This window comes from Ranitomeya variabilis, chromosome 4, assembly GCF_051348905.1.
Source record: "Ranitomeya variabilis isolate aRanVar5 chromosome 4, aRanVar5.hap1, whole genome shotgun sequence".
NCBI lineage: Eukaryota > Metazoa > Chordata > Amphibia > Anura > Dendrobatidae > Ranitomeya > Ranitomeya variabilis.
Window position 1 is genome coordinate 680,979,598 of NC_135235.1, and position 23,834 is coordinate 681,003,431.

General features: G+C 47.3%; 1 protein-coding gene across 1 annotated transcript in view; it reads left to right on the forward strand.

Moving 5' to 3' along the window:
• The first annotated feature begins 563 nt into the window (after positions 1–563).
• LOC143766350 (uncharacterized) overlaps positions 564–23,834 on the forward strand; it is a 33,616-nt gene continuing 10,345 nt past the window's right edge. The window contains exons 1-6 of the mRNA XM_077253973.1: positions 564–617; positions 13,713–13,859; positions 13,989–14,168; positions 14,252–14,375; positions 14,459–14,556; positions 14,755–14,845. Of these exons, the coding sequence (XP_077110088.1) occupies positions 13,782–13,859; positions 13,989–14,168; positions 14,252–14,375; positions 14,459–14,556; positions 14,755–14,845 (571 nt within the window). The 5' untranslated portion in view covers positions 564–617; positions 13,713–13,781. The remainder of the gene's footprint in view (positions 618–13,712; positions 13,860–13,988; positions 14,169–14,251; positions 14,376–14,458; positions 14,557–14,754; positions 14,846–23,834) is intronic.

Here is a 23,834-nt window from a genome sequence, read left to right on the forward strand (position 1 = left end):
GCCTAGAGGGCATTTTTTGTATAGGTGTTGTACCTCGTAGACACGTCTCTGCTCCGTACACCTCATATACACAAGGCTCAGCTTCATACACCTCGTACACACACGGCTCCGCTCCGTACACCTCGTACACACATGGCTCCGCTCCGTACACACTTGGCTCTGCTCCGTACACCTCATACACACACAGCTCCGCTCCGTACACCTCGTACACCCACAGCTCTGCTCCGTACACCTCATACACACACAGCTCCGCTCCGTACAGCTCGTACACACTCTGGCTCTGCTCCGTACACCTCGTACACACACAGCTCCGCTCCGTACACCTCGTACACACACGGCTCTGCTCCGTACACCTCGTACACACACGGCTCCTCTCCGTATACCTCATACACACATGGCTCTGCTCCGTACACCTCGTACAACTACATCCACACTGTAAACCCCTCCTGACCCCACACATAAACTTCCCCTCATCCAGCACCATGACAACCAGCACAGCAGAGTCCTGCATACACTGAGGCCCCTGATCATGTGACCCCTGACTCCTCCCCTCCTGTGACCTCATCACAGGTCCTGTGCGCACAGAACAGCCATATATGTGGGGTGCAGCTCTGCAGGTCAGTGATGGGCAGTCCGTCTCTTCTTGCAAATAACGCTACTTTCCCCACTGTTATCCCTCCAATCCCTTCACTATAAAGCCTGGGCCTCATTATACAGCTGTACAGGGGCCTAGTGGAGGCTTTTTAGCCATTTCTCAGACTGTAGCTCCTGGGATCAGGCCCTCGCTCCAGTCCCTTCACTATAAAGCCTGGGCCTCATTATACAGCTGTACAGGGGCCTAGTGGAGGCTTTTTAGCCATTTCTCAGACTGTAGCTCCTGGTAACAGGCCCTCGCTCCAGTCCCTTCACTATAAAGCCTGGGCCTCATTATACAGCTGTACAGGAGCCTAGTGGAGGCCTTTTAGCCATTTCTCAGACTGTAGCTTCTGGGAACAGGCCCTCTCTCTTCGTCTGTATTGTGACTTGTGTTATTCTCTAATATCTGATATTTGTGGTTTCTCCATTAGTCAGTGCTGTGACATCTGGAGAACATTCTTATCAGTAAATCCTTGGAGATGTGCTCCAGGCTCTTACAGATAACTCTGATCTCTGCACCGCACACATGCAGATTACAGGATGGAGGCAAAGCAGATTACATAGGAAAATGAGTTTATTTCACCTGAAATAAAAATGTCTAAATGCTCCCAACTTTCCCTGCTGGTTGTGCACAGCACTACAATTCCCAGCAAGTCATATGGCTGCAGCACTGGTTACATCCAGACTCTAGTGACAGTGAGGTTATAGTGATGGTCATTGAGGTAGTATTGTCTGTAGAGCAGGTTTACAGAGGTGTCCATGACTTCATCATTGATGGCCTTAGGGTCAGTGTCTGTTCTGTGGTGATGTGAAGCCTGGCAGCCGCCGATCAGCCGGAACTTTCATCTACAGTCACTGAGCTGCTCAGTCTACAGCGGCCGCGTACTGCACATCCAGGAGAGGGAGCAGCTCCATCACCAAGCAGTGCTGACTGCAGCAGACACAGGACAGCTGTTCAGTCGGGGATCGGGTGTCACAGTCCAGCCATTGATGACCTATTCTAAGGATAGACCAATGCTACAATTCTAGGACAACCAACTAAAGCCAGCTAGAGCCCTCATCAAAGCGGGGGTACTGCCATTAGACATACTATCCCGTCCAATGGCAGTAAGGGGTTAAAAAGTTTCTTGCTGGGGGCGTGGCCTGATGGTGAAGGAGAAAGGACGCACCTCACCGGAGCTCCGGACACCGAATGATCCCCAAAGAACCCAAATAGCCCCAAAGATTCTTAAAAGCCTCTATCATCTGGCAGAAGATATAGCAAGCACCTGGAGAGCAACAAGGGCTCGTTTCCCCAGCGGAGGACCAGCAATACCCCGTGTGGGGACGAAGAAGTGATACAGGAGCCGCCATCTTGAGGGCTCCGCAGGCCGGGAGGGCGGCGGTCTGCTGCGACGCTGAGAAGGTACACAGCGCCCCCTTCCTGAGCTGCCTCTCCGACGCCCTGTTCCCCCGCTCACACCTGTGCGAACTTTCACTCGCCGGCGCCGGTGCCGCTACAAGCCGGCGAGCGCTGCAGCCTCTCGCCCGGAGCGGGTCTGTGTGGCGCGAAACCCCGGCCGCTGCCCCCTGTGGACGGGGCCGGACGATGGAAGGATCGCGCACGCTGGATGAGAATCAGGCGAACTTACTGTGTCCCCCATCTGATCTAGCGACCCTCCGGCTGGGGCAGTGAGACTCTGCAGGCGGAGTGGGTCCTGAGGGGTTCCCGCCATACCCAGCGCCATCTTGTTGCTCCTGCTGGGGACCACAGAGAACATAAGCGTGCGCCTTGCTCCATTTATAGCCGCCTCTCCTTCACAACTCGGCGCTGCACCTGACTTGCTGCAGCCCTTCCTCCACCAGATTCTGAGCCAAGCCCGTGGAAGACTAATTACACACTTAACACCTTAAAGTACAACAAGCACTCGTATGGTATCCAGACTACGACCCCCTGTGTCACTAATAATCCCCTGGGACCTATATGTTGGCAGCATAATAGCCCCCTTTGCCACTTGGAGAGTCTGTTTTTCTATTTGACTTTTGAGCATCTTACTACTTCAGATTCATTTACATTGAGACAAAGAGGGTGCTTTGGAAGACAAACGTATAGTGACACCTAGTGCTCAATTCAAGAACTGGTGATATATTCTATAATACACAAAAAAGGCTAAACTGATTAACAGTCGTCTTCACTGATACAAGAGCGACACCTAGTGCCCGTACTGAGCTCTAATTCTGTGCACATTATGAAGGCTACTTAAAATAGCCCCCCTCTCAGAGGCGCATGTGCGGTCTTCGGCGGTGACAGTCATGTCTTGCTGATCTCCGCTACCCGACTTATCTATTTAGGCCCTAATTAGCACCTGAACTACACCAAACACACCATAATTGGACCCACTGTTCTACTAGGCGACCCTCTCCCTGGCGATGCCTAAGAAGGGAGGCGTGACACAACCACCAGGCCGTAACATCGTGGATCTTCTTCAGAGCGGCGGCACCTCTAAGATGGCTGCTGCGACTTCTTTCCCCTCGGCCTCTGCAGGGAGCGCGGGAGATATCATAGACCAGGACGAGACCGGTCCCCACATCGAGACAACGATCTCCACAGCAGCTCTTACCAAATCCTTGCAAGAGACTTTCCGGTCAGAGCTTACCTCAGCTATGCAGAAGATCTCCCAGATACAGGACATTATGCAGCGTACGGTGGCCCTGGAGGAAAAGATGGATGCTACTGCAGATGCCCTAGAAGAAGATCGTGAAACCCTCAAACTACATGCAGAGCGTGTCGCAGAGCTGGAACTCCGATGCGAAGACTATGAGAACAGATCACGTCGGGGTAATCTGCGGATTAGGGGACTCCCCGAAAATATTATAGCTCTCAAAGACACTGCTACCGCTCTTTTCACAGCGCTACTCCCTGACACAGATCAGTCTATGCTACATATCACCAGAATCCATAGAGCCCTGGGCAGGCCACGCAATAATGATATGCCCAGAGATGTGATCTTAAAACTACATTATGAGGAGGCACGAGATCTAATCCTGAATGCTGCACGTGATAATCCAGATCTACCGGGACTGCCGTCTTCAGTACATATCTATGCGGATATCGCATCAACCACCCTCGCCAGAAGGAGATCCCTCAAACCGGTGACATCAGCCTTGCAGACGGCACAGATTAAATACAGATGGAACTTCCCTTTCGCTCTCAGCTTTACATACAACTCTCAACTATACACCTGCCGTTCACTAGAAGAAGGGAAACAAGCCATGCTTAAAGCTGGGATCCCAATCTCTATAGAGACTTCAGCCATGCCACAGAGAAAACCAAGACCACCAAGAGAATGGCAAAACACCCCCAGAACGAGGAGCCAAAACGCACGGATCGTCTGATATGTCTAGCTTACAAATTTGTCTACCTTGTTTCCTGGGAGGCGGAGTAGGTTGATATTGTTCATCCTGATTGCTCCTGGAGTTGGGAGAAAGACGATAGTTCCTTGCCGTCTCTCCTCTCAGCCTCCCAGACTTAGTAATGAAATACTAATTGTTTATATAGATAATCTATTCTGACTTTAAATGCAAGAGGTCCATCAAATTCCTACATCTCTAATCGACCCTATTTCTTCCGTACCTCTCCCCTCTCTGATTCCCCCCTGCTTTTCCCCTCTTCCCCCAACAATTCCCTGTCTGCAATTTCCCCCTTCCCCTCTCCCTTTCCCCCTCCTTCCCCTTTTCCCCCTTTCTCCTCCTTCCCCTCCCCCTCTCTTCCCCCATCCCCCCCTCCTCCTCCTCCTTACTTTTCCTCCTTCCTTCCCTCCCTTTCTCCCTTTCCCCCCTCCTCCCCTCCCCCACACCTCTCCTCCCTCCCCTCCCCCCACCTCTCCCCCTTTTCCCTCTCCTCCCTCCCCCCCACCTCTCCCCCCCTCCCTCCCACCCCTTCCTTCTTCCCCTCCTTCCTTCTCCCCTTTTTTTTTTTTTTTTTTTTTCTCTCTCTTCTCTCTCCTCCTTCTCTTCTCCCTTTCTTTCTTTATTCCCCTTTACACCTAACTTTCTATCAAGGGCCTAAATGTCGGGTTTACAACATGCTGCCTAAACTTGGCGATACCTGGTACTCCACCTAATATGGTAAACCAGATCGCCATATTTTCCGGATTTGATATCCGTCTGTTCATATTAATTGTTATGTTTGTCCTTGTCTCCACCCAGTCTGTTTCCTTCCTACTGTTTTCCCACAGAGATCGTCACTGCACTTACCAATCACCTCAACAACTGCTAATCGGGAACACAATTCTGGACCCTGCTCGAGTCTCTTCATTCTTTAGCGTTAAATATTCAATGAAAAATGTGTAATGTTATTTCTCATAATGTCCGAGGATTCAATTCGCCCATTAAACGTAAGAAAGCCTTCCTTGATTACTCAAAGCACGCACCAGACATTATCTGTCTCCAGGAGACCCATTTTTCCACCTCTTCCCACCCTAAGTATTTTGACGCCAACTATTCACAACACTATATGTCAAGCTGGGATAAAAAAAACGAGAGGTGTCGCCACTTTCATTAGAAATAGCTTCCCATTTCAACTCATCAGCACACAGTCAGACCCTGAGGGCAGATTCCTCATTACTCTTGGAACATCACGAAACCAGACAATTTGCATTGTTAATAGCTATTTACCCGCAGCTTCCCAGAGGTCGGTTTTTCAGCTAATTACATCAAAACTAGCCACTCTTACGTATGACCACCTTATCTGGTGTGGCGACTTTAACTTCATCATTAATCCTAAATTAGATAGCAGTGCTCAGAAGCGCTCGGATATAACAAAGGCTGACAAAAAGAAAATCCAACACCTAATGAAAGTAAACTGCCTGGTCGATGTATGGAGGGAATTAAATGGTCCTGTAAAGGGTTACACATACTTCTCACCTGCACATCAGTCCTATTCGCGAATAGACCTACACCTAACTACAGCAGGAACGATCCCATCGGTCCTATTCTCCCGTCATATTCCATCATCATGGTCTGATCACGATGTTGTCCTATCAACATTTAAATTCAATGTCACCACCTCTAAATTATTCAAATGGAGACTGAACGAATCCTTACTTACTGACCCTACTACTCTCACTAAAATTAAAGAGGAGTTGGGACTGTACTTCCAGACCAATTCCACTGATGACACTTCCCCTGGACTAGTGTGGATGGCACATAAAAAATTTATTACCGGCTCACTAATCAAAATTGCATCTAATAAAAAGAAACAAAGATCTGAATTACAAACACGCTTAGAGACTAAACTTATGAAACTTGAACTTGCTAACCAAGCCACCACTACCCTCTTTTTGATTAAACAAATCAAAGACACTAAGCTACAATTAGACACTATTCTTACAAATAAAACAGAGAGAGCGTTAACATGGACTAAGTCAACTTTTTATAAATACGCAAATAAACCCTCTAACATGTTGGCGCGTAGACTCAGAAGCAAAGAATTTTTAAATAATGTCACCTCCATCAAAGATTCCAAAGGCAGAATCTCCGCACACCCGGATATAGTATACGAAACATTCCGAGACTACTATCAGAAACTATATTCCTCCCCACAGACACCCTCACCACAATCCTTATCCTCTTTCCTTGATGAACTGAATATACCTAAAATCCCCAACTCTACTGTAGACCAACTTCATACACCAATATCTGAAGACGAAATCTCTGCGGTAATTAAAAACCTAAAGAGAAATAAAGCCCCCGGACCTGATGGCCTCACGACATTATATTACAAGAAATTTACAAACATCCTCACACCGCACATTAAAAATTACTGTAATGCTCTACTAAATGGCACCCAGATGCCACCTGAATTCTATATAGCTCATGTGACGGTAATCCCAAAACCAAAGAAAGACCATCTCCTTCCCAAGAATTATAGACCTATATCGTTATTAAATGTTGATCTCAAACTCTTTACATCCATCATTACCACTAGACTCAACAAATTTCTACCTACCCTTATTCACCGTGATCAAGTGGGATTCATGCCCAATAGACAAGGCCCCGACAACATTAGGAGAAATTTAAATATTATACATTCAGCTAATTATCACAAACAACCCCTGCTATTATTAGCTTTAGATATAGAGAAAGCTTTCGACTCAGTCTCATGGTCCTACCTATTTGAAGTCCTATCCAGATTTGGCATCCCTCGCACCCTTATTTCATGCCTCCAACTACTGTACGACAGCCCTACAGCTTATCTGAAACTCCCGTCAACTAGACCTACTCCTATCAACATACAAAGGGGGACGAGACAGGGCTGCCCACTTTCTCCAGCTCTGTTCGCCATGGCCATGGAGCCACTGGCTGAGGCAATAAGGCTTAACCCGAACATACTTGGGCCTGCAGGATTTGGCGCACAATATAAGGCAAGTTTATTTGCGGATGACTTACTGCTGACTTTGTCCAGTCCACTTACCACTCTCCCAAATTTATTTTCAGTTCTACGTAGATTTGAGTCGATCTCAGGACTCAAAATTAATGTTGACAAATCCGAAGCTCTATTTCTTAACACCGCTAAGGACATGCAAACAAATATTATCTCCCAGTTCAAATTTGTTAAAAATGAACATTACATAACTTATCTCGGAGTCAATCTTACCTCTCATAAGTCGACCTTACTCAAATGGAACTACCTCCCGTTAATAAAAAACCTCCGAGCTGACTTAACCAGATGGTCTGCCATGAAGTTGACCTGGTTGGGCAGGTTGCATGCAATTAAAATGGTCTCTCTGCCTAGATTTCTGTACTTATTCCGCTCTCTCCCTATTCCGTTGCCTCATGAGACCTTACACGAAATTCATTCTATGATTTCAAAATTTATTTGGCAGGGGAAAAAACCCAGAATCCGTCAAAAAACTATGTTCATACATAGAAAGCTGGGAGGACTTTCCATGCCTAACTTCACACTGTATTACAAGTCGGCTCAGCTGGCCCAATTGACAAATGCCTGCGCTGCCACTCAGGCTCCGAGATGGGTTGACCTGGAATCGTCCCTCTTGCTACCATTTTCCTTGCCTGGCCTTATGTGGTCTACACAAAAACTACCCAAAGGCCTACACATTACAGCACCTTTCACAGCACATTCCCTGATCCTTTGGAGGAAGGAAAGGTTTAAATTTGAACTCCAATCTAAGTCCGCCCCACTGACCCCCCTCTTCTGTAACCCCATGTTCCCACCGGGTCTTGACTCGCGCTCTTTTGCTTGGTGGAAACTTAATGGAATTACCACACTAAAACACCTCTGCTCACCCTTTAATATAATTCTAACTAGACAAGAATTCCTACATAAATACAATCCACCCACTAATGAAACCTTTCGTATCTATCAGGTTTTCCATTTTGCGGAACAGCTTCTACAACATAAAATCCCTTTTCGCGCAACTAGCTTTGAACAGAGGTGTATGGATGACCCACTGGGAAGGGGAACCATTTCTCAGCTATACGGATCTCTCAATGCGGCACATGGAGTTGACAAACTACATTACATGAAACAGTGGGAGGAGGACTTGGGTATCCAATTAACCTTGGAAAATTGGAGGCGATGCTGCGACACAGTTTCCAGGGGTAGTCATCAAGCCTCCCTGGCAGAGACATCCATTAAGGTCCTGCACAGAACGTACCTAGTCCCAAGTAAACTCCACACTATATACCCCAACATTTCAGATAAATGTTTTAGAGGATGTGACGCAGTGGGAGATATGAAGCATATTTGGTGGGAGTGTCCGATAGCCTCGACCATGTGGCGGGAAGTAAGATTAATAATTGAAAAAATGTATGGCGGGACAATACAACCTGACCCGGCCACATTCCTCTTGGGAGCCAAATACCCAGGATTTTCTAACAAATTCCTCAGGCTGATAAGCCAGTTGCTTATGGCCGCTAAGCTGCATATAGCTACCAACTGGAGGACGCCATTACTCTCTTTCCAAGCAGTTAGAGACAAAATGAATTCAATCCTCTTATATGAACGTATACATGCAACTAGGGAAGATGTGTGGGAGGCCTTCTACCAGATTTGGAAACCATGGATGGATCTTAACACGAACTTGAATCTTACACAAACCTTGACTTTATCTATTTGAGACTACATTATCCTGTGAGAGATTTAGATGACACTGGGGTTGAGCCTGCGTTGGGTGGGGTGCGGGGAGGTGGGAGGCGGAACTCATAAAACGGAACAAAGTATAATCTTGTCTTGTAAATATACTGCAGTCTACCACGAAGTAAAGTGCAGAATCTCTTTTTCCTCCCCATTTTCCCTCTTTTATGTCTCCCCATGTTCTTGTCTCGTCATATCTGTATCTTTGAATTTGAGTTAATGTATGTATGTTTTTTTCTCTTTGTTTGGTTTGAAACCTACTGAACTCCCTTGTAAGGGAATCTGTTGTTTAATTGATATATTATTGAAAATAAAAATTATTGAAACTAAAAAGTTTCTTGCTATATGCAGCAAAAAGTTTTCTATTGGATGCAATCAGATGCAACTGGAATTGCAGAAAAAGTTTATTTTTTAGGGTTTTTTTAGTTGGTTCTCATTAATATTTTGACCTCATTTTGCCTTATCAAAAGAAAAAGTTTTTTTCCTACAAGAGTGTAATTACAGCAGGAGAGGCTGGGGCTAGTACAGGCTAATTTGCATATTAAACAACACTAAAAAAGACCCACCCACTATATACACAACAGCTAATTCACAAATAATTAAAAAGGGAGGCTTCTAAATGGTAGATCAGAGAGGAGACACATACAGGAGCAATAGGGGTACTGGCCCTACTTGTGACCTAGTGGTTACCCCACCTTGCCGTGATATGGCACGCCCACGTGATGTCAGCTTGCCCTCACTGACCCTAATAGACCCTGCAAAAATAAAGATAGCACCACTGTGACTGTAAGTAGCCATAATGATGGAGACACTAAATGGATGTAAATCTTATCTAGTAAGGTACTCAATTCACAAATATTTTAAATAGTTGGGATCAGGGGTATTAGTTGCTAAGAGCAAGCCATAATTGGGTCTAGTTTGTCAAACAGATATATCACATGCAGGGACACCTGGGAGACTGACCCTATTTTTTGTCTGGTAGTATCCCTACCATGCCGCAGAGGTTGGGGGTTGCTGAGATCACCAGCGGGGACCATGATGAGGGTAGTGTCAGCTCCCACAGTGTCCAACTGTAAAAATAAGAATAAAATAAAAAATCCATGTACTCACCTGTCCTAATCATCCCCCCTGTAATGCTCTTGACAGCTCATGTAGCGGAGCCGGGGAGAATGATGCAGCGAGCGGCCTCGGACCTCAGTGAGTGACAGGACATCGCTCGCTAAGCGCAGCAGAGGTCCAGAGCCACTCGCTGCAGGCGTCATTCTGCCCGGCTCCTCTGCATGATTGTTCGCAAGGATTACAGTGGGGGACAGTTAGGACAGGTGAGTATAAGGATATTTTTTATTTTATCCTTATTTTTACAGGTGGAGACAGTGGGAGCAGACTACTACTCTCATCATTATCCCCTGCTGGTGCTGGGAACCAGGCCCGGATTGCTAATCTGCCCTGCGGGCCGTGGTGTGCCACCTCTTGGGGTGCTGCCAGCCCATTTTCCAGCTGCCGGCCCCTTTAATTTTTCAATCACCTGGTGGTGGAGGTGGAGCATCATTGGGCGGGCAGGACGCACAGCGCCCACATGTGGCTGCAGCCAAGGTCGGCTTCAGCAATGTCCACGCAATGGTGAGAGGGGGCAGCTCCGCTACCTGGCACACAACTAAGTAGAGGAGAAGGAGGAGGGTGCATTACTTACATAGTGATCGCACGCAGCATCCTCCTCTTCTGCGTGCAGATCTGTCTCTGATGTCCGATCAGCCAGGAGGGGGAGGGGCGTCAGCGTGCGGAGCAGCAGCACAGGACAGCGAGACATGGTGAGATAACCATTTCCGGTGACTACCTCTTGAAGCTCATCAAGAGAATGCCAAGAGTGCAAAGCAGTCATCAAAGCAAAAGGTGGCTACTTTGAAGAACCTAGAATATAAGACATATTTTCAGTTGTTTCACACTTTTTTTTTAAGTATATAATTCCACCTGTGTTAATTCACAGTTTTCATGCCTTCAGTGTGAATGTACAACTTTCATAGTCATGAAAATACAGAAAAATCTTTAAATGAGAAGGTGTGTCCAAACTTTTGGTCTGTACTGTAGGTGCTGGAGGCTCCATTATTCTCTATGGAGTGCGGCTCTGCGGGTGGAGGTCGGTGCTGGAGGCTCAATTATCCTCTATGGAGTGCGGCTCTGTGGGTGGAGGTCGATGCTGGAGGCTCCGTTATTCTCTATGTGGAGTGTGGCTCTGTGAGTGGAGGTCGGTGCTGGAGGTTCCATTATTCTCTATGTGGAGTGTGGCTCTGCGGGTGGAGGTCGGTGCTGGAGGCTCCATTATTCTGTATGTGGTGTGCGGCTCTGCGGTTGGAGGTCGGTGCTCGAGGCTCCATTATTCTCTATGTGGAGTGTGGCTCTGCGGGTGGAGGTCGGTGCTGGAAGCTCCATTATTCTGTATGTGGTGTGCGGCTCTGCGGGTGGAGGTCGGTGCTGGAGGCTCCATTATTCTCTATGTGGAGTGTGGCTCTGCGGGTGGAGGTCGGTGCTGGAAGCTCCATTATTCTGTATGTGGTGTGCGGCTCTGCGGGTGGAGGTCGGTGCTCGAGGCTCCATTATTCTCTATGTGGAGTGTGGCTCTGCGGGTGGAGGTCGGTGCTGGAAGCTCCATTATTCTGTATGTGGTGTGCGGCTCTGCGGGTGGAGGTCGGTGCTGGAGGCTCCATTATCGTCTGTGTGGAGTGCTGCTCTGTGGGTGGAGGTCGGTGCTGGAGGCTCCATTATTCTCTATGTGGAGTGTGTCTCTGCGGGTGGAGGTCGGTGCTGGAGGCTCCATTATTCTCTATGTGGAGTGCGGCTCTGCGGGTGGAGGTCGGTGCTGGAGGCTCCATTATTCTCTATGTGGAGTGCGGCTCTGTGGGTGGAGGTCGGTGCTGGAGGCTCCTTTATTCTCTATGTGGAGTGTGGCTCTGCGGGTGGAGGTCGGTGCTGGAGGCTCCATTATTCTCTATGTGGAGTGCGGCTCTGCGGGTGGAGGTCGGTGCTGGAGGCTCCATTATTCTCTATGTGGAGTGCGGCTCTGCGGGTGGAGGTCGGTGCTGGAGGCTCCATTATTCTCTATGTGGAGTGTGGCTCTGCGGGTGGAGGTCGGTGCTGGAGGCTCCTTTATTCTCTATGTGGAGTGCGGCTCTGCGGGTGGAGGTCGGTGCTGGAGGCTCCATTATTCTCTATGTGGAGTGTGGCTCTGCGGGTGGAGGTCGGTGCTGGAGGCTCCTTTATTCTCTATGTGGAGTGCGGCTCTGCGGGTGGAGGTCGGTGCTGGAGGCTCCATTATTCTCTATGTGGAGTGCGGCTCTGTGGCTGGAGGTCCTTGCTGGAGGCTCCATTATTCTCTATGTGGAGTGCGGCTCTGCGGGTGGAGGTCGGTGCTGGAGGCTCCATTATTCTCTATGTGGACTGCGAGTGGAGGTCGGTGCTGGAGGCTCCATTATTCTCTATGTGGAGTGCGGCTCTGCGGGTGGAGGTCAGTGCTGGAGGCTCCATTATTCTCTATGTGGAGTGCGGCTCTGCGGGTGGAGGTCGGTGCTGGAGGCTCCATTATTCTCTATGTGGAGTGCGGCTCTGTGGCTGGAGGTCCTTGCTGGAGGCTCCATTATTCTCTATGTGGAGTGCGGCTCTGCGGGTGGAGGTCGGTGCTGGAGGCCCCATTATTCTCTATGTGGAGTGCGGTACCAGGGATCCAAGTTCTGCATTACAAGACCAGACCAAGGAAAGCCTGTAACGCCTTTGGAGATGATGGAGGAGTCATTTTCTCCACAGTTGCTGCTCCGCCAGGTAGTGTAGAAGGGACAAGGAATGGGCTGTGCAGGCAATCCTCGGACAGTTCTGACAAACACAGAAAAGTGCCCCTTTATGGAGGTGACAGAAAGTCTGTTTAGTCCCTTTAGCTCCATAGTATCAGCTCTAATCCAATGGTGAGAGAGCGATTTACCCTGAAGAGTCACAGATTGTGGGGTTGTTATCAAATGTTATATTTAGGGGGGTTTTGTGTTGTCTCCTTATAAGGCCGGGATCACACATGCGAGAAACACGTCCGTGTCTCGCATGTGAAACCCAAGCTCTGGCGCCGGCACTGTGGAGCGGAGCGTGCGGCCGCATAGGAACACATGGAGCTGCACGCTCCGCTCCCAAGTGCTGGCGCTAGAGCTTGGGTTTCACATGCGAGACACGGACGTGTTTCTCGCATGTGTGATCCCGGCCTAAGAATCACAATGGTTTTGTTCCTTTTCTGCTGATAGATACAAACGACCCAACTATGAAAGACGGGAACCAAGGAAACATGTATTACTCATAGTATAGTGCTCCTTTCTTGGCCCCCACACACAATGTTCCCACAGTACCTCCATTCCCCCACACAATATGCTTCCACCCAAGCCTCTAAATAAATCCTCACTTATCCCCATTCTTGATACCCTACAGTGCCAGTTTCCTGGTTCCCACACACAGTACAATGTTCTCACAGTACCTCCATCCCCATTTTTTGGGGGGTGTTTTTCATGTAATATATGGAAGCCTACAAGAAAGTGCTAAAAAAAAAACAACATAATATAAAGAGAAAATAAAATACTGTGCATGGAGACATTGTTATCAAATATCTCCTGTCTTGTTGTTCTTACAAAAAAGCTTTTATAAAAGTCTCAAAGTTCTGTGTGTGAATCAGTCATGTGATCTAACGTAATAGAAAATTACAGTGCGGGGAAGACGGGAAACCTTCATATAGACGGCCGGTGGTGATGGAGTCAGTGACGGACTCTGGACTAATATGTTTCTAGAGCCGTAGTAGAAGATGAAGATGTCACGTGTAATGAATATCTCCTCATATGTTTCCTTTAATATTCCCAATAATTGTATTATTACACAGGATTTTTATGACATTACTTCAGCTTATCTTCTTCTCATTCAGGTCTCTACAATATCGGATCCTCTCAGTGAAGATCTATAGAAGAGAATTTTCCTGATTTACCCATCAAAGATGGATATGGACAGAGACAAGATGGCGGAGAGAATATTACACCTCACCCTAGAGATCCTCTTCCGGCTTACTGGAGAGGTGAGAGATTCTAATGATGTCACATTACATCATTCCCATCTATGGGAATAACAGATGGACAGAACTGGAGAGGTGAGGACTCTGGAAATGTCTGTAGTGAGATTTATTAATGTGTCTCTCCATAACCAGGATTACACAATAGTGAAGAAGACCTCTAGTGAGCCCTGTCAGGACCCTGTGTCTGAGGGATGGGGAAGACCCCTGAGCCCAATCATGGGGCCTCCACCTCACCCCCTAATATATGAGAACATCAATGACCAGAAGATCCTAGAACTCACCTACAAGATGATTGAGCTGCTGACTGGAGAGGTGACACTGCTGGGAATGATGGGACATTACACAGTAATGCTATGAAGGGATCGGGGGGATGACGGTATCATTGTATGTGTCAGGTTCCTATAAGGTGTCAGGATGTCGCTGTCTATTTCTCCATGGAGGAGTGGGAGTATTTAGAAGGACACAAAGATCTGTACAAGGACATCATGATGGAGGTTCCCCAGCCCCTCACATCACTAGGTAATAGACCGGACTAAATACACATGGCCTATAATTATCTGTATGTAAAGAATGAATTCAGTCCCTGTATGTGTTTCCTCCAGATGTATCCAGTAAGAGGACAACACCAGAGAGATGTCCCCGTCCTCCTCTTCCACAGGACTGTAAACAAGAAGATCCCAGTATTCCTTTGGATCATCAGGTAGATGGAGAGAAGGTGTCATGAGATCTGTCCTATGATGTGTAGATGGCTGTGAAGGTCTTGTGCTCAGTCTTGTTTTATCCACCAGTATTATATGTTTTATACTTGTGTAGTGAGAACGGTGGAGATGACAGGATTAGAGCTGATCATAGATGTGACTTCTCCATCTGCCTATGACTTTTACAATATTTGTTTCAGGGTGAAGGTCTGACCCATATTAATACTACAGAGAAATATGTGAGGGGTGATGAGTGGTGTAAGGAAGAGATTCCTACATATGACTACCCAGGTGAGTAGTAGTAATAACAATAATAATCTTTATATAGTGCCAACATATTCCGCAGCGCTTTACAGTTTTACAGTTTCAAACGCAAGTCATAAGTAGCAACGTTAACAATACAATAATTAAAGCAAAATAAGATGACCCTACTCGTGAGAGCTTACCATCTACAATGAAATGGGGGAGATACAAAGTACAGGAGCATATTTACAATGTTGTATTTACAATGATGGTCCAGCCATCTTCAGGGGGTGGGGGATAGATGGAGATAGTGAATGGGCTACACACGCACACTTACACATAAAATTACTTTGATTAGGGAATTTGATTTTAGGACGTGCCTAAAACTATGCAAATTGTGGATGGTCCTAATTTCTTGGAGTAGAGCATTCCAGAGGATTTACGCAGCATGGGAGAAGTCTTGGAGACGGGAGTGGGAGGTGCGGATTAGTGCAGAGGTTAGTCGAAAGTCATTTTCAGAGCGCAGCGGTCCGTTAGGCCGATAGACAGAAATAAGGGAGGAGATGTAAGGGGGTGCTGCACTGTGAAGAGCTTTGCGGGTGAGAACAAGTACTTTGAATTGGATCCTATAATGAATGGGCAGCCAGTGTAATGGCTGGCGAAGAGCGGCTGCATCTGAATACCGATTAGCCAGGTTGGTGACCCTGGCTGCTGCATTAAGGGTAGACTGGAGAGGGGAAAGTCGAGTAAGGGGGAGGCCAATTAATAGAGCGTTACAGTAGTCCAGGCGGGAGTGGATCAGGACAACAGTGAGGGTTTTTGTTGTTTCCATGGTGAGAAAAGGGCAGATTCAAGAGATGTTCTTTAGGTGTAAGCGGCACGAGCGGGCAAGAGTTTGTATATGGGAAGTGAATGAGAGTTTCAACAGAGTTTCCCTTCATCCTGAGTTTTCAATTTCTTTTAAAACCAACTAAATTCAAGAAGGATTGTGATAAACTGCATTAAAAATATTACACTTTTCCAATAATATATCTCTAAGCTGTGCATGCCTGATGGCTGAAATACAGGGATTTTTGTGTACTCACGTAAAATCCTTTTCTCCGAGACACTCATTGGGGGACACAGGAACATGGGTGTATGCTGCTGACACTAGGAGGCTGACACTAAGTGAATACGAAAAAAAAATTAGCTCCCCCTCTTGCAGTATATACCCTCATGCTGGCTCCATAAGAACCAGTTTAGTGCAAAAGGAGTAGGAGAAAATAATATTTAATACAAGGCATAACACGTGTAAAAAAGATCCAAAATCTCAAAACGGAGCCATCAGGCCAAAGGGTGGGAGCTGTGTCCTCCAATGAGTGTCTCTGAGAAAAGGATTTTATGCTGAGTGCACAAAAATCCCTGTTTCTCCTTCACCTCATTGGGGGACACAGGACCATGGGACGTCCAAAAGCAGTCCCTGGGTGGGAAAATTGACCCAACTGAATAAGCTCCAAATGTCAACTGTCTACAGGTGTGCTACTGCCGCCTGCAAAAATGTTTTTCCCCCAGACTCGCCACAGCTGAGGCCTGAGTGTGGGCATTGTAATGTTTTGAAAATGTATGCAGACTAGACCAGGTTGCAGCCTTGTAAATCTGTTCTGCCGACGCCTGGTGCCAAAGGGCCAAGAGGCGCTCACCGACCGTGTGGAGTGCGCTCTGATCCCTGCTGGAATAGGTTTGCCTCTGACGCGATAGGATTCCTAAATTGCTGACCTAATCCACCTGGCTACTGTTGACTTTGATGCCACACATCCCTTCTTGTGACCTTCGGGGAGCACGAACAAGGTCATCTGTCTGGCGAAAAGGTGCTGTCCTTGACACATACCTCCTGAGAGCTCTCACTAGATCCAAAGTGTGAAGGGCCTTTTCCACCCGATGTACTGGTGCTAGTCAAAACGATGGCAAGACAATGTCCTCGTTAATGTGGAAGGAGGAAAAGACCTTTGGGAGAAACGGAGGGGCTGGCCTTAGAACCACCCTGTCCTGGAGAAAAATCAGAAACGGAGCTCGGCAGGAAAGAGCAGCCAACCCCGAAACCCGTCTGATAGACGTTATCGCGACAAGAACAACTACCTTCCATGAGAGGTAAGCTAACGAGACATCCTGTAGTGGCTCAAAGGGAGATTCCTGTAGAACACCTAGGACCAGGTTAAGGTCCCAGGTGCCCAGGGGAGCTCTATAGGGCGGTACCACGTGGGAGACCCCCTGAATGAAAGTCTTCACCTGCAGATTGGAAGCAATACTGCTCTGAAATAGAATGGACAAGGCTAAGATCTGTCCCTTGAGGAAACTTAGCGCTAGATCGGAGTCCAGGCCAGCCAAAATGTTAGGAATGGAAAAAGTAAGTGAAGGATGATCGTGGTCTCTGCACCACGCAAAAAAGACTTTCCAGATGCGGTGATAGATGTGCGCCAAAAGCGGACTTTCGAGCACTAATCATTGTGGTAACTACGTCCCGGGAGAACCCTGCCTGAGTCAGGGCCCAGCATTCAACGGCCAAGCCATTAAACACAGAGTCCCTGAGTTCGGGTGGTAGATCGGATTATGGCAAAGTAAATGCGGACGATCCGGTAGCAGACGGGATCTCGGCAACTAGTTGCATTAGCTCTGCATACCATGCCCAATGAGGCCAGTCCGGGTAGACCAGGATTACTGGGACCCCTTCTGCTTTGACCTTCCGGATGATTTTCGGAAGCAGCGGCAATGGGGGAAACGTATGGTAACCGGAACTGATTCCACGGAATGACCAAGGCGTCCACGCCGATGGCCTTTGGGTCTCATTATCGAGCGATGAACTCGGGGACCTTGGTGTTCAACCTGGAGGCCATCAGATCCACATACAGGGGTTCTCAAGCGTTGACAAATTTGCTGAAAAACCTCTGGATGTAGATACCATTCCCCTGATGAGAGACCCTGTCGGCTGAGAAAGTCCGCTGCCCAGTTCTCTACTCCTGGTATGTGAACTGCTGAGATTACTGAGGTGTTTTTCTCTGCCCAGCGAAGGACATGTTCTACATCACGCATGGTTGCTCTGCTGCGGGTGCCCCCTTGGTGATTTATATAAGCCACGGCTGTGGCATTGTCCAACTGAATTTGGACATGGCGCCCCACAAGAAGATGATGGAAGAGTCACAAAGCCCACTGAATTGCCTGTATTTCTAGGAGATTGATAGGAAGGCGTGACTCCCGAGGTGACCAACGCCCCTGAGCCGTGTGGTGATGGAAAACATCTCCCCAGCTGAGGAGACTGGTGTCAGTAGTGACCACCAGCCAATGGTCTGGGGGGAAAGGTTTCCCCTGAAGAAGGGAGGAGCTGGGCGGAGAGACGGCATGAGCGGTCAAGAGAAAAAGGACTCTTGTTCCAGGTTGCCAGCAGCGCATGCTGCAAGGAACAGAGGTGAAACTGGGCAAACGGAACAGCTTCCATTGCCGCCACCATTTTTCCTAGGACCCTCATGCCGAAACGAATGGAACGAGGAATAGGCCGACGGAGTTCCTGGATTCCCAGACGGATGGCTAGGACCTTGTCTCAAGGGAGAGTCACCAACCCTTGAGAGGTGTCCAAGAACATTCCTAAGAAGGAAATTTTCTGAGCTGGGACGGGAGAAGACTTCCGCATGTTTATGAGCCACTCCAGGTGAGACAGTGTATCCAAAGTGATGTGGACACATTCCCAAACAAAGCAGTGGGGGCACCACGATCAGTGGGACTCAACCCAGGTCTAAAACAACTGGGAATAATATGAAGAAAGAAAAGGTAGACCTGACAAAGTGGGAGTCACCACCATATAAATGTAAAATATAAGAAAACCACCTTTATTACACACTTATGCAAAAGACAGAACAATTAAAAACATTTAAAAAGGGATCACACATATCCCTGAACCAAACAGCCTATGATAAGGCCTAAGCACCGCACCCCCTAATGAAGGGTTAAATACACATGCCCAATAAAGTGAACAAAAAACGACCCTGCACACTAGCACAATGGCTACAAATCAATAGTCCCCCGGTCCAAGTAGTGGCTAGCGGTGCCTGTCTAATGACAAATGTATCAGCACCCCATGATGGCGTAAAACCTGAAAAACAGCAATAATTAGCACAATCCTAAATATTTAGAGTGTGTTCAACCAAACAGAAATGCTGTGACCATACATGGATAAAATACCCACCAAAGCGGAAAAGACCGGTGACCTGGAGTATAGGAGCAAGCAATGAATGACCCGTAAATGCCAGTCATGAGCACAATAGCATACAAGGGCATGTGTACCCTAGCACAGGTGAGTGCGGGCAGCAGACACCCAACGCGTGTCGCCACAAAGCGGTGGCTTCGTCAGGGGTGATGTCTGTGTGTGCTGCCTTCTGCTTAAATAAAGAAGCTGCAATAACTTACCAAATAGCAGCTGTGTGGGCGAACGGACCACATGGAAAAGCCAGAACGGAGTTCCTACCTGCCGGGCCCGGCGTGTAGTTACTGCGCATGCGCCGGCGTCCTAGAGCGGAAGTGAAAACTCCGCTCGTGGTTGCCGTAGCAGCGCATAAACAAAAGTGAACAGCGCTTGCGCGAAGGTAACGGAAGGGTTGCCGTAGCTGCGCATAAACAAAGATAAACCGCGCTTGCGCACAGATGACAGAAGGATTGCCATAGCAGCGCATAAACATAGTGAACAGCGCTCGCACATAGGTAAAGAGATGGGGGGGGGAAGAGGAAAAAAAGGGGATAAGCTGAAACAAAAAAAGAAAACCTGTGAAGGGTAAACCATGATAATTAAGGCAATGGACAAGTGCTGCTCCAAGATGCGAGATAATAACGCTGTGGCCCAAGTACATGAATAGATGAACTTAATCATTAAAGAGAGACAGTGGAAAACCCTGTCCTACATTAGTAATAAGCTTGTACCAATCTTTGGCCCCCAGGTGCCGGATGATAGTGCAAAAGCCAGAATCTATAAAGTGGGTAATCTATATCATTCAAGGAGGAAGAACATTAACCCTATCCAATACTTAAGAGGAGCTTACAACCGCCAAGGGCATTAATGCTATCAGCACACAATACAGTGGAGTATGGTATACGCTATCCTTAAAGGTGGCACATCCAGGAAGAGATAAACTCAAAAAATGCAAACAATACAGAAAAATGTATAACCCTTAACATGAGCTGTTAATCAAAAATCCATAGATACAAATCTACAACCATATAGAACATGAAAAAAAACAAAGCTGTATACACAGCTAATAATCCATATTATTGTTTATAGAAGCCAGTAAACAAAAGGTCTTCATTGATACCAAAAGGGACGACACAGTTCAGGTCAAAGATCCACTTGGATTCCCGTTTTAAAAGCTCAAGGATGACATTTCCACCTCTCATATTCATATTTACTGCTTCAAGTCCTAGAACCTTCGTGCCAGCCCACTGTGAATGATGTTCAGCCAAATAGTGTGTTGCCACTGATGTGAGGGTTTTCCCCTTGGCCTTGTCCCTTTGTGCTGTAGTCACATTGGAGAGATGTTGTTGTACACGTCTCCTGAGCTCCTGTGTGGTTTGGCCCACATAGACTTTTGGGCATGGGCATACCAACGCATAAATCAAGTTCCGGGACCTGCAATTGAAATGAGTCTTGGTAGGGGTCTGCGAAGACAAGAAAGGCACCATAATTTTCTCATTACGACTGGTGAGGGGGCAAATACTGCAGTTACCGCATGGGTAAGTACCCCTAAGCCTAACCCCTCTGCCCAGTCTGGTGACTGGTCGTTGGAAATGGCTATGGCTCAACTGGTCCCTAAGGCTCCTAGCCCTCCTAGCCACCAAACTAGGTTGGGGGGCAATGTGGGGAAGAAGTTTCGACTCACTTTGTAAGATACCCCAGTATTTAGACAAAATCCCTCGTAAGTCTTGCCACTGGTTATTGAAAGCTGTGATTATACCAAGCGGTTTGTCATTGGTCCTGTGTCTACCTTGTAGTAGACTGTCCCTATTGCTATTGTTGGCCACCGAAAAAGCCCGGGAAATAACCCGTTTAGGATAACCCCTCTCACGGAACCGTGTGGTAAGCTCACGAGAATGTCTAGTGAACTCCCCATGTTCACTACAGTTCCTCCTGACTCTTAGAAATTGTCCCTTAGGGATACCAGTTTTTAAATGTGTGGGGTGGAAGCTGTCAAAATGGAGGAGGCTATTTGTAGCCGTGGGCTTCCGATAAAGGGTTGTCTGAATTTGCCGACCCCTCACCTGCAGTTTCAAATCCAGGAAGTCAATCTCCGTCTGAGAATAGTTAGATGTGAGGCGGATATTCCAAGGATTGTCATTAAGGGTATTCACAAAGTCCTTGCAGAGTTCCTGAGTACCTGTCCAGATAAAGACAACGTCGTCAATATAACGGAACCACTTCATGACATGTTCTACAAAGTGTTCCGAACAGTATACCCTTGTGGCCTCCCACCAACCCAAAGCGAGGTTGGCATACGCAGGGGCACAGCGTGCCCCCATAGCAGTGCCCCTTACTTGCCTGTAGTAGACACGGTCAAAAGTGAAATAGTTTTGGTCCAAGACAAACAGTAATAGGTCCAAGATGAATGAGTCATGTCCTCTGTCTCCCGTGGTCCTCAGGTCCAGAAAATATGATACAGCACCAATGCCCCAGTCGTGTCCAATACACGTGTACAACGACTCAACATCAAGTGTGACGAGCCATGCCCCTGATGGGATCTCGAGGTCCTGAAGTTGTAGAATAAGAGATGTAGAATCCTTAACATAGGACTTGAGAGACAAAACTAAAGGCTGAAGGAAAAAGTCAATATACACACACGGCTTTTCAAGTAACCCACCTATCCCAGACACAATCGGCCTACCGGGAGGGGCCTGAATGGACTTGTGTACCTTGGGAAGCATGTAGAAGGTGGGAGTCCTGGGATATTGGTTGGTTAAAAAATCCCTTTCACGTTTGTTGATAATACCGTGTGTGTACGCAGCCTCCAGTAAACGATTCAGTTTGGCCTGAAAAACACAAGTAGGGTCTGAGGGCAGTACTTGATAGCATACTGTGTTGCCCAACTGGCGCCTGGCTTCTTGAACATATAGATCAACTGGCCAGATGACAAGGTTACCCCCCTTATCGGCTTCACGGATAACGAAGTCCCGGTTAGAACCCAATCTAGCCAAAATGGCCTGGTCCCGTTGACTAATGTTCCTCCCCCTAGTGGTATCCAACCTAAGATCATGTACCTCTCTGCAAACGGCATTGAAGAAACTTTGTACCGCAGGGGACAGAGTAAACGGGGGGGGTGGCCTGTGAAGGCAGCCTTCCAGTAAATTTTCTTCTGGGCTGGCACTCCTCACCCTCATCCAAGAGGTCCAGGAGGTCCCTCAAAACGAGTCTATCCGCCATGGGCAATTCATCCAGAACTGAGGGACGATGATATAACAATTTAAACGTAAGCTGTCTGCAGAATAAATAGACATCCTTGATGAAAGTAAATTTGTCAAGTCCACTGGTAGGACAAAAAGAAAGCCCTTTTTCCAGTAATATTTTTTCTCGTTCTGAGAGTACATAATCGGACAAATTGATAATATGTAACTTACCAGTGGGACAAGGCGGATCTAATATTGGTGTTTCCTTGTCTGCCGCGTTTCCCTCTTGTGTCTGGGTGACCATACTCTGCGGTTCCGGACACGTCTCTGTTGGAATGTGTCTCCTCCTCCGACCCCTCCTCCTGCGCCTTCGGCGTCGCTCAGTTCGGATGATAAAAAACCATCACTGGAGGGTATATCCGACACACTGGCCGTGTTGTTATCCACCTGATCCCGCCCATAGCCAAACCTCTTATTTCCCTTGTGTGACCATTTGTATGCACGGCCATTCCTAAAGTCCATCTGATCCCTTTTAAATTTTTGTCTCTTCTTAGTAGTTATTTCCTTTTCAAAACTGTCCAGGGTACTCTTAAGTTGCCCCTGAAATGGTTCTACCAACAATTTCTGGTCAAATCCATTTAGTTTAACCTCAGATGACCGTATTTTGTCCTTTAAGGACCTCAGGACCCCCTGATCGTGTTCAATTAGCATGTCTAAAATAATATAAGAACATTTGGACAGACCCATCTCCCAGGTTTTTTGAAAGCAAGCATTGGCCTCCCAGGCGGGAAAAATTTGTACCCTGAGACCCCTGGGGATAATCCCCACTCGCTTATATTCTTCCAAAGTTTTCAAATTCCACCAGGTCTTAGCATAAGCTTTGTGAAAATTGACCAATTCCCTAGCCACCTGTTGGAAGTCATCTGCGCCAGACCCGCTGACGGTGATATCAACAGTATCCTCTGAGAATAAATTCAAAGCCTGGCTACTCCATGCAGCCTCTCTAGCCGCCAAGTTCACTCCAAGTTATGTTTTCAATCCTAAGGAATTCAGATTACTGCACAATCTCTCCTGAAATGGGGAGCACTAATACTTTTTCTACTCTTATCTTTGACTATCTAATATATCTTCTTGAAACTCATCTGGCAGAAAATATTGGTCCTTACGATAGATTAGATTGCCAAGAATCAACAAGCCCCATTCTGTAATTACTTCAGAGAGGTTTCACCACTAGTTACTCATTTTTTACTGATGAAGATTGTTGAGTTTGATAATTTCAGTAGCTATGTTGTCTATAGTCACAGTTTTTGCCTACAGTAGTTAGTGCCCAAAATACTCAACCAGTTCCTGCAGCCAGGTTTGTGTTTCTAATCAGGGCCCATTTTTCAAATCTGACGCCTGTCACTTTGTGGTGATAATTTTAGAATTCCAAGCCCTAATTTTCTCTAGTCACCGTCCACGACAGCAGTATCGGAGGATGTCTCCCCGCCCTAATTGGGGACAGGAAACACAAGTTAAATACCCCTCCCCTTCCTACAACCACCAGTGTTTTTCCTGTCCCCTATGGGGCATGAAGAGATTTCCTGATGGTGCTGCTGTGGTCGGCCATCTGGGGCATCCAGGCTGATTTACTTGTTTCCAGGCA